Genomic DNA, 17,383 nt, shown 5'->3' with positions numbered 1-17,383 from the left:
AACATGTGTGAGAATATTTTACGTCCCACCGTCCGATTAGGTCCAAAAAGCCTGTTTGCTCCGTATAGATGAATGAATGAATGAATGAATGAATGAATGAATGAATGAATGAATGAATGAATGAATGAATGAAAGGATGAATGAATGAATGAATGAATGAAAGAATGAATGAATGAATGAATGAATGAATGAAAGGATGAATGAATGAATGAATGATAGAATATTTAGGATGACCTACGGTGGGATAACAGGTATGAGTCTATATCTGATGAGATGCATGATTATAACCTGGAACAACTCAGGAAGAAGGAGAGTGAGATCATTGTCAAGTAAGTTTTTTGTAGTTGTCTGTCCCTGTCCCTGGCCCTGTCCCCCTCCCCTTTGACGAGGGAGGGGGACAGGGCCGCCATAAGCTCCGAGAAATATTTGAAACGTATTGTATGTAAAGTCATTTTGTTTTGTAAAAAGTATTTGAATTAGCAGATTCATGTTTGATCCCGAGATTCACAAAACAGAAGTTCTGAATTTTTAAACTTCATTCTAGGTTATTTTGGTTGATATTACCCACTTCCGGGGTTGATATCAGGTCACTTCCGGGGTTGAAATTAGGCCACTTCAGAGGTTGATATCAGGCCACTTCCGGGGTTGATTTTAGGTTACTTGCGGTGTTGAAATAAGGCCATTTCCGGGGTTTATATTATGATACTTCCGGAGTTATATTAGGCCACTTCCGGGGTTGATTTTAGGTCACTTTCGGGTTGAAATTAGGCCACTTCCAGGGTTGATATTAGGCCATTTTCGGGGGTGAAATTAGGCCACTTCCGGAGATAAATTAGGCCACTTTCGGAGTTGATATTAGGCCACTTCCCGGGTTGATAGTAGGACAGTTCCGGATACACTTACCAAAACTATTGCAGATATATCCGGATTTAAGCACTTATTTATTTATTTATTACATCTCCCTGAGGGTTAATAGTGGATACTTAATTAGAAAATTGTGATGAAGCAAAAACAATAAGGCTATGCCCTCAGGCCCTGTATTTGTTCTCAACATTACTGACTGTACACTGTACACTGTACAGGGGGAGTTATGTATTTTTTAACGGTTTATTTCCAAATAGAGGAGGTGACGTTCTGAAAGCTTTTTTTCAGCCACACTTTACAAGATTTTCTTGTATTTCTGAAGAAGGTGGGGTGACTGGTAACTCACTTTTGATCATGTTTTATTCAACACTTATGAGTTTTTTGTAGTTTCTTCAATTATTTTTTTCTCTTTTTTATTTTATAATTTTTTATCCTTTCCCTTATGTCTCTGAGTATGATAAAGGGGGGGGGGAAGAAGTAATGCCCCCTCTTCAATGTGGGCAATTATGGTAGTAAAGCCAGTTGTATAAATACATATAAATTGTGTTTAGGATGAATGGTATACTAATATCCCAGCATGATCTCTTGACTTTGACAGGTATTATTAAAGGGACTGTACCCCTGATTTCAAGTGACCCTACATGCATAGATGGCATAGATGGTCGATTCACTCCGACCCTTGAAACCTTGGTATGAATTAGATATCAATGTTTATAAATTTGAAAACGAAAAAAAGAAAAATTACAATATCTTCCATATCGTAAAACGGTTTCAAGTGTACCGTTATGAATCAGACACTTCCATCTTAGCATGGATTGTAAGATTGTGCTTTCAGTTCCTTTAACAATCAATTAAATTTTTATAGGAAATTTGTTGGCGTAGCTTAAGTGATAATGTAATTTGAGATTGCAATAGTCTTCCAATTTGAGATTGCAATTGTCTTCCAATTCAAGATTGCAATAGTCTTCCAATTTGAGATTGCTATAGTCTTTCAATTTGAGATTGCAATAGTCTTTCAATTTAAGATTGCAATAGTCAAATAAAAAAAGTCGAATGCACCCATTTCTACGGCTGCTACACCTTAAAGTTTTAGAAGCTTTGTTGTTGAAACTTTATAAATTTATAAATTGAGAGTTGCGGTTTCAGTTGAATCTCAAGCATTTACCTTTACCTTTTCTTCGCTTTAGCGATCTAAAATTAGTATTTACTTTCAATTTGTTTCGACAAAAGAAACTTTACCACTCCAAAATTGGACACAATATTAGATAACATAAAAAGTTCAGCTTCAGCCCAGCAGATTACATTTTTTAGCGAAGGTATAAAGGGAATTACCATTTCTAATTTTTCAAATTTTCCACACAAAGAAAATATCGATTTTCTTGAGAAACGTCATGTTTATTTGATAGAAATTATGGACTTACCGATAAGTGGGCTTTTACTACGAAATGTGGTGAACTAATGTTCAATTGGTTATTTCTAAATCTTTCGTTCAGAAAAGCATTAATAAATATTTGTTAGGTTTGCGGTGGCTGAACGATCAGATTATCGAATTCTATCTTCAGATGGTGGCCAACAGGGAAATCCATAAATTATAATATATTCTAATAATATATTTAAAGATGCATGTTTTTTTAAGTAACTAAAAGTAATTTACAGTTAACTGAAGTTGTAAATTGGCGGACTGGCTGTGGAAAAAAACAAGTTGTTAATACCAATCCGCAAAAACTTTTGTGAAATCAGATGAAAAGAAATTTAGTATTCATTTGGTGTAAACAAACTACATTGCTTTTTCTCTTTTTTTATAATTATAAATTTTTGGATTAGGAGCAAAGAAGAGAGTTTCAAGTAAGTGTGTTTTTTACTTAAAATTTATTTCACAAACTTTGTCTGGAATTGGATTACGTTCATACATATATTTAGTTTTAACAATTATTTTAGGAAGTTGCGCTTTCCCAGTTTGTACCCTATGAATACATACTTTTTCACAAGGCTATGTTTGGGTATGTTTTTTAATCATTTTTAGTTTTTATCATAATTAAACCGAATTTAATTTGCTTAAAATATTTGTGTGTGTTCGTTTTGTATAGACTTAGTTTATTGATAGGGTAGTATCAACGTATTATAAGAAGCTTAAAGAGTGACACTTCTAATTCACAATATAAACCTTATTCTAATCAAAAATGGAAAAGATATCCTTATTTTACTGATTATTTTAAATTGTGGCTTCTTTATAAAAGTGGTTTGATGATTTATGCAAATAGAGGGAATCGTTGTCAATATTAAAATTACATGCAATTTTTGAAATTACGTCGAAATTACTCTTTCTCTTAAAATTTTAATTTGGCGCATAATTAGAGGAGATGGGGGCTGAATATCATTTTGATTAATGTTCTTTGTTCATTGGAAACAAGTTTATGCACTGTTGTAAAGTTTAAACAATTTTCTATCCAAACTTTGGGAACCAACTAATTTTACCATGGCGTTACTTCAAGTGCTTTCAAGTATAACATTCATCTTCAATATAACCTCAGTCTAAGCTATGAATTAATAATAAATCTAATCCAACCTTCAAAAATTCAAATAAAACAGCAAAAGTAAGTAAAATTTTGGAGCTTAAAATGTAAATTTGTCATATAATTTTTAATCCTTTACACACTGTCAAGTCCAACAAACTAACCAACTAAAAATGAATATGAAAAATATTTTTTTATTCAAAAATTTTTAATAATCATTAGCAGTGTGTAATAGGTTTCCATTGGTATTTTTTAGAAATCCATAAACAACAATAATTTCTGTCAAATATGACGTTTTTTCAAATTTTTCACTTCTGAGTCTCAAACTAGTTTCAAGTTGACCACCCATCCACGAGAAGATGGCAATGCCCATTCACAGCGGTACCCTTAAAACTTTTATCTGTTAGTAATTTGAAAAATATTGACGTTTTTTCTAGGTTTAAAAGTATTTATTTTTATGTATTCCTGCTCAGGTCAAATATGTAGAGAACAAAAGATTGAAAATAATTAGTCTATAAAATTATAAACATTTGTATCTTATTTATTCTTTATCAGACAAAGCTATTTGAAGGTTCTCTTGTGAATGTGGCCTAGCCATTTTCAAACAGACTCACTTGAAATTAGCTGAAAGACCCTTTGAATATTTAAAGAATTGAAATAAACTATGTGTTTAGCATTGTAATGTATAAGAGCTGAATTATATGATAATGAAAAATAACAACGTGTTCAAGGAAAAAATTCAAAAATATTAAATTTGACAAACGTGAGAAGTCATTAGACATTAACTTCTATCTCTCTTACTAATTCCTATAAATTAAATCACTAAAATAGAACCTTGTTACCTTTTATTAGTAGTCCTAAATGGACGACAAAATATTTCCATTTGGTGCAAAGCGATTCATTTTTCAATTGTTTAATTTACGTTTGCATGCCTGCATATTTTTTGCGATGACGTTTTTGACATGATTTTGATTGTATTTATTTTGTACAAAAGTGTATAAATACATAATTATTCGTGTAATAGCTTAAAGTATGCAAAAATAAGAAACTTAAATAAATCGTATGTACATAAATAAGAATATAATTAATATGATGTGTGCATAAATAAAAAGATTAAGTTTTTGTACATTATCTAATCAAATTGATTTATATATTTTTATATAAAAACGTAATTACATACATGAATGTTTGTTACAAAATGAATGAAATAATGTATGCACATTAGTACCTGAATAACCTAGATACTAAAATAGATTGAAGTACATAATACAATATGATAATTACATAAAAATGGTTTCTACATAAATGAATGTATGGTAAAATGAATAAATGTATTCCTGTCTAGGAGGGTATGAGAAGGTGAAGAACTGGACTAAGGAAAATACTCTCGTTAAAAAATGTGGCATGACCCCCCCTCCCCTCCTCCTCCTCCTTCTTTTTTCTGTATTATTCTATCTTAAAGGGATTGTAAGCAAAATTTCAAATGATCCTCTATGCAAAGATGACAATGCCCGATTTACTACGGCATTACCCTGAAAATCATTATCTGATTAAAATGTGGAAAATGTCTTCGTGTTTTCGAAAACTGTTTATTTCCGTGAGTTTTCACATTGCTTATTAGAAGAAAGAAATGCGCAAGTCACTTTCGTAGATAAACTATAAATCTAACTTAAACTAATTGATCAGACAAAGCTTCCAAGGATACCGTTATAAGTCTGGCATCACCTTCTTTTCAAGGGAGGGGGGCTTAAAATTGCGCCCCTTCAATCTAACTAACCTCGCATTGTAAAATCACGAAAGTTTGCTATTTTTCATAATGTGGAGGGGCGGGGGGGGGGGGAGAGAACCGAGAGAGAACGGGCAAAGAATGTCAATATATTTCCTTTGCTAAAAACTATACAATATAAATGAAATAAGTTCTTCAGACTTTTGACATCTCTACAGAATTATAACAAAGACATCTGACGAATTGTTATTACAAAGAGTACAAAGATGATGTAAAATGTTGCACTTTAAAAAATTATTTACGACTAAATTAAAAAAAGAAGACAAAAAGTTCCCTCTATTTAGAAGAGAAACAAGTTTTAATAGACAGTAAACGTAATCTCAAGTATCCATAAAGAGATACATGACATATTTACAACGATAAATCTGGCTAGAAAAAAAATATATAATTGTTTCTTTAAAAAAAATCTAATTGTTAGATTTGATTCTACATATTTATAGTTTTTAAGTTTATCTTTTTTCTTTTTTATCTCACTTATATCAATTTTTTTGGTTCATTTTTTGCTCAAAGTATTTAAGTGAACTTTCGAAACTCTCTAAAAGATATGATTTTATAATTTTCAGTTTTTATGTTTAAGTTGTTTTTTCACCGCCCGGGAAAAAGGACCATTAGTCAATGCCCAGTCATTTTTAATAAACTTTCAAACTTTACCCAACAGTACAAACAAATCCGAAAAAAGTAACCGGGGTTTTTCTCAATGAAAAGTTTGACACTGACTAAAAATGGTCCTATCAACATCAAACCGGAGATAAAAACAGTGCTTTAAGGGACTAAGAGTAAGTAACCCTCCATACAAAGGTGGCAATGTCCGATTTACAACGGTACCCTTGAAATTTTTGTCTGAACAAGTATACAATAAAATTACGCGTACAGTCCCACCATGGATCCAGAGTCAAGTAGCAAGAAGTCAATGGATCCAATCTTTTAGTGTATGGAGCCGAATCTACATCCAAATGACAAGATCCCAAGCGTAATAACAAATTGATTATCTAATTATTCATTGATAAATCTTTATCTTATTTATTAAAGCTCCCGCCTGACTTGACCTTGACCTTGAACTCGACCGACCTTGACATTGACCTTTACCATTACAAATCCCCTGACTGTTTTTATTTAATATTATTGAGATGGTATTTGATTAGAATGTGGACATATTCTCCTATGATATGCTCTGTATCCCAGTTCATCATATGGATATTCATTGGGCTGTGATTATTGTAGATTTTAGGTAAATAATATTTTTTTATGAAATTTAGTGCACTTTATCATTCATGGTCAGTTTGGGGTCAGTTTGGGGTCAGTTATATTAAAGCAGTGCTATAAAGCAATCATGCGCTTTGATGTTCATAACGATTATAATAACGATTTAATGAATTTGCGGAGTCGCCGGATTAAATTTGAATTACTGATTCAAATTCTTCCTCAATCTTTAACTTTTGAATCGGTGGTTCATATTTGAACCGTCAGTAAGTAGTTCAGCGAGGGAGCTCAAATTTATTAAATTCGGTCCCTGGATGTTTAACTGATGTGTTGGGAATATTTCCCCTTTTTTCCTGGATTTAAACCTAAATTTGATTTAAAGTTTAAGTTAAAATATGTTTTTTCAGCACTTTCCCTCCAAAAGATTAGACCTCAGCGTAAACTTTCAAATTAAAAACTCATTTTTCGTCTTCTCTTCATTGCTACTACATTCATTGTTGCTTCAATTGCATTTGTGGCAGATTTTAATGTGTTACTGTGTATTTCTTATAGCATTTGTTATCTTATAACAATATTTTGTAGCAGATTTTAAACTCATTTATATTTCGTTTGGCAGATTGGTATTTTCGGCCAAAATTGGCATGATATACTTTCCCCTAAATCGGCAGATTTGTTCTCTCAATGGGCAAATATTCTCCAAAATTAGTATGTTTTTTGCTCAAAAACAGTGGTTTTCCAAATCTGGCAGGTCAGTTGGGTCAAGTAAACTGACCCATATTTGCTCCGAGAGGAACTCGCATTACATTACACATTATTGTCTTGATTAAAGGGATTAACGCCTAATTTCAAGTGACCCTACATGTAAAGAGGGCAATTTCGTTTTTCTAAATAAAAAAGTGTTTATTTCTGATAATACTTAAATGCTCTCCTCCAGTAGAAATTGGCAAGTCAATTTTGTAGACAATATACAGTGAAAAATTATCAGTTTTATAAATTATAAACATTAATATCTAATTCATACTTGATCAGACAACAGGATTGTTATCTTTGAAATTACGCGTTTAGTGTTCTTAAAGTATAAAATTATTTTGTTCAGAGTTCCAGGAGTTTTCTATTATGACAGCTTACGAGGTAAACCATCAAAATTTCGTCCAGACAACAAAAATATATTTAATTTTGAAAAAAATTAATTAGAATATGTTTTGACTTTATTGCGCTTTAGGAAAAAATGTGGACATCGAATTCAATAAAATAGTAAAATTGTAATTTTCTTCTTGAGATTGATACGTGGATATTAAGGCTCCCTAAAGCTCTGATGGATAAATTGATTGATTGGTTGATATTTAAAGAATTTACTAGAATAATTTTTAACAAAATTTTTAATAAAATTATTCTTAGATGGAAATTTCTTAATGTGTTTAAACTGAACTCCACAAGATTATTATAATAATATTATTAATATTATTATAATAAGAAACAGAAAAAAATAGTGGAAAGAATATTCAGGTTTAGAATAATGCTGGTATTTACCCCTAACTATCTATAATTATTTATGATTAGGAGAGGATGAAGATGTGATATTGGCTAAATCCTTCCTATCACAGATAATAAATTATCTTAAAGAGGAATACATGGATAAGAAAAATCTACAGTTGGATCTTAGGTCAGTTAACAGCATTGGGCATCAAAAATGGACATTAGATATGTTAGACTAATGGACAATAGACAAGTTATTGCATACCCATAGACATTGAATAAGTTAGCTCAGACCGATGGACAATGGAAAAGTTTGTTCATACTAAGGGCAAAGGACATACAGATCTGTAAGCTCATACCAATTTACAATGGACATGTTTGCTCATACCAATGAACATAAGACAAGTTAGCTATTACCAATAGTCAATGGACATACAGATCGGTTAGCAAATATTAGTAGACAAACAGATAAGTTGGCTCTTATCAACAGACACACAATTGGGTTATCTAACATTAACAGACATAAGATTAAGTTAACTCATGGACATTGGATAAGTTAGCTCATACTAATAGACATGCAGATAAGTTAGTAAATACCAATAGACATGCAGATAAGTTAGCATATACCAATAGACATACAGATAAATTAGCTCATACCAATGGACATACAGATATGTTAGCAAATACCAATGTAGACATGCAGATAAGTTAGCAAATACCAATAGACATACATATAAGTTATCAAATGCCAATGGACGTTCAGATAAGTTAGAAAATACCAATAGACATACAGATAAGTTTGGAAATACCAACAGACATACAGATAAGTTTGGAAATACCAATAGACACCAGATAAGTTAGCACATACCAATAGACATACAGATAAGTTAGCAAATACCAATGGACATACAGAAAAGGTAGTTAATACCAATAGACATACAGATTAGTTAGCAAATACCAATAGACATACAGATAAGTTAGTAAATACCAATAGACATACAGATAAGTTTACTCATACCAATAGACATACAGATAAGTTAGCTCATACCAATAGAAATACATACAAGTTAGCAAATACCAATAGACATACAGATAAGTTAGTAAATACCAATATACATACAGATAAGTTAGCTCATACAAATGGACATACAGATAAGTTAGCTCATACCAATAGAAATACATATAAGTTAGCAAATACCAATGGAAATACAGATAAGTTAGCAAAAACCAATATACATACAGATAAGTTAGCTCATACTAATAGACATACAGATATGTTAGTTCATACTAATAGACATATAGATAAGTTAGCAAATACCAATAGACATACAGATAAGTTAGTAAATACCAATAGACTTACAGATAAATTAGCTTATAATAATAGACATACAGATAAGTTAGCAAATACCAATGGACATACAGATAAGTTAGCTCATACCAATAGAAATACATATAAGTTAGCAAATACCAATAAACATGCAGATAAGTTAGCAAATACCAATGGATGTACGGATAAGTTAGCTCATACCAATAGACATACAGATAAGTTAGCAAATACCAATGGACGTACAGATTAGTTAGCAAATACCAATGGACATACAGATAAGTTAGCAAATACCAATGGACATACAGATAAGTTAGCTCATACCAATAGAAATACATACAAGTTTGCAAATACCAATAGACATGCAGATAAGTTAGCAAATACCAATGGACATATGGATAAGTTAACTAATACTAATAGAAATACATACAAGTTAGCAAATACCAATAGACATGCAGATATGTTAGCAAATACCAATGGACATACAGATAAGTTAGCTCGTACCAATAGACATACAGATAAGTTAGAAAATACCAATGGACATATAGATTAGTTAGCTCATACCAATAGAAATACATATAAGTTAGCAAATACCAATAGAAATGCAGTTAAGTTAGCAAATACCAATATACATACAGATAAGTTAGCAAATACCAATAGACATGCAGATAAGTTAGCAAATACCAATGGACATACAGATAAGTTAGCAAATACCAAAATACATTCAGAGAAGTTAGCAAATACCAATGGACATACGGATAAGTTAGCTCATACCAATAGAAATACATATAAGTTAGCAAATACCAATAGACATGCATATAAGTTAGCAAATACCAATGGACGTATGGATAAGTTAGCTAATACCAATAGAAATACATACAAGTTAGCAAATACCAATAGACATGCAGATAAGTTAGCAAATACCAATGGACATGCAGATAAGGTAGCTCGTTCCAATAGACATACAGATATGTTAGTTCATACTAATAGACATATAGATAAGTTAGCAAATACCAATGGACATATAGATTAGTTAGCTCATACCAATAGAAACACATATAAGTTAGGAAATACCAATAGACATTCAGATAAGTTAGCAAATACCAATGGACATACGGAAAAGTTAGCAAGTACCAATGGACATACGGATAAGTTAGCAAATACCAGTGGACGTACAGATAAGTTTGCAAATACCAATGGACATACAGATAAATTAGCTCATACCAATAGACATACAAATAAGTTAGCAAATACCAATAGCCATAAAGACATACAGATTGGTTAGCACATACTAATAGACATACAAATTTGTCAGCTCGCTCCCATGGACAATGGACATACAGATGGGTTAGCTTAAATTATCAATAGACAAAAAGTTGGGTTAGGTAATATTAACATACATACAATTAAGTCAGCACATGACAATGGACATACTAATTGGTTAGCTCATACCAATGGACATAGAGATGGGTTAGCTTATACCAATGGACAATGGATTTACAGATGGGTTAGCTCATACCAACAGTCTGTGTACCAATGTATGGACAGGCTTAAAAATGATTTTGAACACAAAATCCTTTGATCACAATTTTACCTTTCAGGATGTAACATTATTTCTAATGACCTTGTATTGTACAGTAAGTACGTGAAAGAAGTTGTAGACAGCTGTCCCCAGCAAGAGAATGGTAGTGATTGTGGTCTCTTCGTCTGTAAGGTATTGTCTTCTTCATATCAATGGACACTCAAAATCTTTATATGACTTAACTGATTATTGACGGAAGATTGAAGTGACAATGTTGTTGGTGAGAGGGTGGAAAGGATTATTGGCGGAAGATTGAAGTGACAATGTTGTTGGTGAGAGGGTGGAAAGGATTATTGACGGAAGATTGAAGTGACAATGTTGTTGGTGAGAGGGTGGAAAGGATTATTGGTGGAAGATTGGAGTGACAATGTTGTTGGTGAGAGGGTGGAAAGGATTATTGGCGGAAGATTGAAGTGACAATGTTGTTGGTGAGAGGGTGGAAAGGATTTTCTCCGCTTGTATAATACATTAACAAAAAAGCGTTACCCCCTCTCACCAACAATGTTGTCACTTCAATCTCCCGGCAATAATCAGTTACATGGTGCAGTGTCCATTGCTATTTCCCATACATTGGAGCGCATCCCTAGTAACTAACTTTAATAAATAACCTTGATATAAACCTATGTTTAGGTGGTTGAATACCTGTCAAGAGATGTACAACTAAAGTTCACACAGAACGATATGCCCTACTTCAGGAATATACTTATCATTCTTAGCAAATAATTTATTAATCATCTTATCTTTATATTTTTTAGAAGCTAGTTTATTTAAAGGGATTTTTCACGAAAAATGAAAGGAGGAANCGGAGATGTCTTTATTTATATAAAATGTATTCACATTGTTGCGCGCTGAGCCGCATGCGAAAAGTTTTTTAGCAGGGCTTGCTTAAAGACTTGACACTATCTACCTATTCACACTGTTCCGAGTCGGCTTGTAGAATTTCAAAATATATAATTTTACAGACGGACTTCACCGCTTATTAAGCTCAATGGACCCTAGATTTTTCGGAAATCAAACACTTTTTCATTGTTTCGTTCATTCTTAAAAAAATTGTACTTACAAAATTGAAATGCAGTTCAGGTCCCAAAGAAAAATGGTGGGGTGGGCCCTGAAGTAAGAAGAAACGAAATGCAGTATCTAATATCTATAATCTATATAATGAGTAGCATCACAAGCTTCTTATTTCGAGATTTCCAAAATGTAGTTTTGCCTTTTGCTCCTGGTTTTGACCCAGAAAATCCCCCCCCCCCCCCGTACCCTTGGTCCGTTTCAATGTACGGAAGTGAAATACAAGGAAAATAGAAAATATCTTGTTTGAGTAATATCTGTTAATTTTGAGAAGTTTTTTTTCATCCGAAAAAGTGTTCAATTGTCTTCTTTGTTTTCTTCATCTTTGTTTATGTTTGGAAAGTTCTAAAGCACTCGAAAGAAAAACATTGAATTAAGCATAACAATGTGTAAACTAGTTAGAAAAAGTTTATTGTTTTTGTAAACAATATAACAGATGATAGACATCCATTCAACTTCAACTTCAAAGACGACTGTACAGAGTGAATACTGCCTGTTTCCTTATATGATACCCTGCAACTGTAAACTTAATTATTTCTTTATCAAATTATTAAATAAGCCATTCCTAGACCACATTCAAGGTCGGGATATAATTCAAAATTTTGATCGTCGAATTTAAAGTTTCAAGTCGTCTTTACAGTCTCATCCTTTATGGGGAACCATGTAAGTTATTTATACTTGTTAATGAACTTTTTAATATGTTTCTCCCCTGCCTTCATTTTTTTCATTCTTTTTATTCTTTTTCAATAATGTTTTCGTTTGTTATTGTTTATTAGAAAATAATTTGATGCTTAATAGATGTTTCTCTCAATTCCCTTACACACACAGACCTTATACCCGGATCCAAGGAGCAAAATATCAAGATAACCCAAAAAAAATTCAACTTTTGAATGGTTCACTAAGTTTCAGTGAAAAAAAGAAGTAAAAATTCCATTTGTTAAAAAATCAGAAAATCTTGATGAAAAGGTTCAGAACCTGGATCCGGATGAAAATGAAATAGATCCTGAGCAATGCATCCTGGACATAAAATTCTAAAGATGTATTCTCATATCAATCATACTTCCAATTACAGAGTTCACACTCCTTACAAATTGGATGTAAATATAGGGAGAAGAAATTTTTCTATTTATTTCCATTGCAGAAAAACATAGAAGTAATGCCTCCCTCTTAAAGGGACTGTAAGCATAATTTCAAGTCAATCTCCATTCAAAGATTGCAATGCCCGATTCACAACGGTACCCTTAAATCTTTATCTGAATAAGTATCATTAAGATATCAATGGTAATAATTTTGTGAACTGAACATTTTCAATTGTGGCACCGGACGATTTAAAAAATGTTTTATGAAACTATTGTGTACTTTATCATTCTTCCTCACTTCATCGTGAATTTTATAATAAACGTGCTATAAAGTGATAATCGTGCTACATAAAGTTAAATTAGCTGTACATTATTGCACATGTGCTATAAAGTTTTGATTGGTTTCCGGATTACGATATTTCCAAAATATTTTTTTCAATGGAATGAAAATAAAATTGAAATCAACTTAATATTTTGACTTCTGCTTTGTTTCAAAGCTAATTTAATCTAGAAATAGCCATTGAAATATGACAAGTACACAAACGGTTTATAAATTTACTTAAAACACTATTATTTTGGCACGATTTGCTAGATGTTTTTGGACTTAGATTTTCTCTATTTCTCGAAGGTTCTCGCCTTTTTAGGTTTAAATTGTCCCTCGCTACAGCTCGGGACAAAATTAAATCTAAAAAGGCGAGAACCTTCTCGATGAAGAGAAAATGTCTGTCCAAAAACTTTAAAACACTGAGAACCAAAATATCAGTGTTACAAATAGTTAAGTAAAGCGTTTTTATCCACTTTATACATGACCAAATTTTAATTAATTTATTTTATTTATGGAGAGAGGGAGGATGTTCAGAACAATATTGAAGCTACTGAATGTTTTATAATTCGTTTTCTATTTCTTGAGCAGTATCTGTCTTCATTTTTTATTCATATTTTTGCATATTTTTATTCTTAGTTTCCCCCTGAATTAATATTAAGTATATCTGTATGTAGGCAACGGATGATCTGGGAGATAGGAAATAACCTCCTGAAAAGTACTTAGATGAGTCTTCTGTCTGTATTAATTAGACAGTCTACTGTCTTTATTACTTGAAGTGAGTCGTCCATATTTTAGACACAAGAAAATGTTAAGGGAATTAAACGAATCAATTAGAGATAAATTGTAAAATGAAACAATAGTGTAATATTCAATTTAATCAGATTCCCGTATAATGTTATACATTTTTTCTAAATTATAAATTGAACTTTTCGTTTATTTTGTTTAATGTTGGATTACTGTTGAAAGAAAAAAAAGACTATTAGTCTTGTGTGATAAAGTTGTAAATATGAATTAAACTGTTTTTATGTTAAATAAAAGTATTGTTTTTGTATTAAAACTGTTAATTGTGTGTGGGACTTGTAACCGAATAAAAAGGCCTAGCTTTAAGGGACTGAAAGCGTAATAATATGCCCATGCCCGATTCACAACAGTACCCTTGAAACCTGATCAAAAATGTGGAAGATATTGTCGCTTAAAAGAGTTAGTAATTTTGATGCTTCCTATATTTTCCTTCAGTGGCAAGTCACTTCATCAAAATAGAAAATACCCAGTTCTCAAAGAAAATCGATTTTTCAATTAGACAATGACAAAGATTTAAGAGTATAGAGCCTTGCCATCTTTAAGCGGCGGTTCACTTGAAATTACGCCTTATTAAGCTCAATTTATTTTTTTAATTTCGGTCCTTATCTCAGCAAGCTTTGACTTAAAATTTGACATACATTTTTCACCTATTCTCTTATATATTTTTTGTTGGCATACACCTTTTCAATAAATAAGTGTGGAAAGACAATTTTGCGAGGTTCAAGATTTTTTGAGTTTTAGTACAAAACTCGATTGAATTAGAATAGAAGAAACCGTTCAGTTGATGTGGAAACTGGGTAATTAGAACTAAATCGAGTAATTTATTTTAGAAAATTTATAAACCGTTTTCATTTTATTTTCGTCTAACAGCCATCAACTGGACCAACAACCTAAACCTAACCTTACCCGAGGATCTTAGACTCTTCAGACAATTCTATAAATCCCAATAATGGTAGTATTCTCAGTATTCAGTTAAGGAAAACAATTAAATCTAATTGATATATTTAAACCAGAGCACCAACTGATTTTATAATCTATGATCAAAACAAATCCCGCCAAGACGAGCAGGGGAAAGCAGCGGCCATAAGTCACAACATTTTCAACTTCCATGCCACATATTATCTTTTTTTTGTCTTCCGGCAGCCATGAGCCACAACCGTACGGTCATCCATGCCACAGCATTTGATTCGTCTGGCGTTTATTACGTCTTTTATAGATAATTATTTTAGGGCACTGAAATTGCAAATTTTAAAAGTCCTGGCCCATAATGCAAAAAATCATACCTTTAAGAAATTTTTAAAGTTTATTAAAGATCAATTAATTGTGTGTTCAGTTTATTTACTGCTTTACATTATGCAAAAAAATTGTTACATCATTTTACGCATTGTTTAGTGTAGTCTAAAAAATAAAAAAAGATGATAAAAATCACGATATTAGCTGTCATTACCTGTGCGTTTCAGATTTCCGCGAAAAAAATTCAATTTTGCACTTTTCTGGTTAAATAGTTCAAATTTTTGGTTGTGCGCGCCCTTCGAACTTGAGGAGTATGTTAAGGTGAATCATTTTTACTGTTCATAATGTTTACAAAACTAAGCCATTTTAGAGCAAAGATTGAATTTATTTTTGGAGAAAATAAGTTTATCAGTTTACATTTAAAGGAATCGTCATTATTTAAATTTAAAACTTAAATATAAAGTTCTTTATATGTATATTTTGCATGACGTCGCTGGAAGTTTGAAAATCACAATTTCAATGCACTAAATTTATTATTTAAACATGTAATAATCGCTGAAGACTCAAATGCTGTGTCATGGAATACCGTACGGTTGTGGCTCATGGCTGCCGGAAGACAAAAAAGTAATATGTTGCTGCATGGATGGGGAAAATGGTGTGGCTTAAAGCCGTATACCTTCCCCCGCTCCCAAGACACGATGTACTGCATATACATATCAATAATTGTTCACAATATTATCCCAATGTCAAAAACGACATTTTTTATTTCAATATTTTCAATCTTAAAAGACACTACAACAGTTAATCGTTGAAAACGTTTTTGTTTAAAAAATTTTCCTTGGAGTCTCATTTTCAACACGGAGAATAAAATGTTCTGCCTTATTTTTGCTCAATACAGTGTTCCCATGAAATATTATAAGAAATAAAAGACGACCTAAAGAGTACACAACGGATTAAAAGACGTCCTAAAGAGTACACAACGGATTAAAAGACGTCCTAAAGAGTACACAACGGATTAAAAGACGGCCTAAAGAGTACACAACGCATTAAATGACGACCTTAAACTCGTTGGACACTAATATTTGAAGGTTAAATTATGGTTTCTTTTTCAAATCCAGTCGGGTTTTATTTAGCAAAGAGAGAATTAAGATGAAACTAAAACATAATAAAATGAATGAATTCCGTACAGTAGTCTCTGAAGTATCATCCTTTTTATACTAAATTTATACCTCTCATACTACCTAGATATATATAAGGAGACTGCTGCAGGCGTGTAAATTCTAGTGACCCTTGAAACCTCTGTCTGATTAATAGTGTGAAAGATATCGTTGTTTTTCTTAATTAAAAAAGTATTTCATTTTAATGATTTCTTCTAATGTTTTTGTAGCGGAAACCCGCAATCAGGACTTCACAGAAAAATCACAATTGAAAAAAATATTATCAGAATTACCACAGACGCTTTACTTTAAACATTAAATAATCCCTTTTGGCACAATTTCCAAATCTCTACGATTAAAATTCGATTTTGTTTTAGTCAGGGCTGAGGAGGATACAGTCTATATATTTAAATTAATTAATAATTTTAACATTTTCTTCAATAATTTAAAGATTGTTGATATATTCCAGGATCTGATCTTCAAGCCCGGGAGGTAGCTTGCTTATAGTCTTAATATAATTATTGTTAATATCATAATTATTATTATCATAATTATTACCAGTCGGAGTCTCTTTCCCGTCCATAGGATCGACCAAACCCTGAGCAAAATGTTATCATTATTATTATTTAGAGACGCAATTTTAAAAGTTTGGGGTAAAAAGTAAATTGTACATATGATTGACATCTTATCTTATATATTTCAAATAATATTGAAGAGTTAATTGTAGAAAATAAAATGTATTGAATATCTAATTTGTAAATAATCATATAATTTAGTTTTCTTCCATTTAAAAAAAATATAAATTGAAGGAACTACGAGGTCACAAAGTCGTAATATCGCAAAATTTGACGGTCTGTTTAGTTTGCTGTGTTGTGTAAATTATTAATGTCAATGTTTATAAACTGCAACGATTAATAAATTTCTTCAATTTAACATCAAAAAAGAAAAACAAGACAGAATGAAATTACGTGTGTA

General features: G+C 31.7%; 1 protein-coding gene across 1 annotated transcript; it reads left to right on the top strand.

Annotated features, from left to right (window-relative positions):
• Positions 1-228: 228 nt before the first annotated feature.
• Positions 229-14,235, top strand: LOC111703557 (sentrin-specific protease 1; the record flags this gene model as incomplete). The annotated part of the gene is made up of 12 exons (XM_023475527.1): positions 229-329; positions 1,416-1,462; positions 2,383-2,440; positions 2,689-2,709; positions 2,803-2,864; positions 4,723-4,754; positions 6,306-6,391; positions 7,460-7,494; positions 7,924-8,026; positions 10,802-10,877; positions 11,376-11,440; positions 13,892-14,235. Coding segments are annotated over 12 exons (735 nt in total), but the record flags the coding sequence as incomplete, so codon positions are not given.
• Positions 14,236-17,383: the final 3,148 nt, after the last annotated feature.

This window comes from Eurytemora carolleeae, unplaced genomic scaffold, assembly GCF_000591075.1.
Source record: "Eurytemora carolleeae unplaced genomic scaffold, Eaff_2.0 scaffold544, whole genome shotgun sequence".
Classification (NCBI taxonomy): Eukaryota; Metazoa; Arthropoda; class Copepoda; order Calanoida; family Temoridae; genus Eurytemora; species Eurytemora carolleeae.
This window is presented reverse-complemented; position numbering and strand designations above follow the sequence as displayed.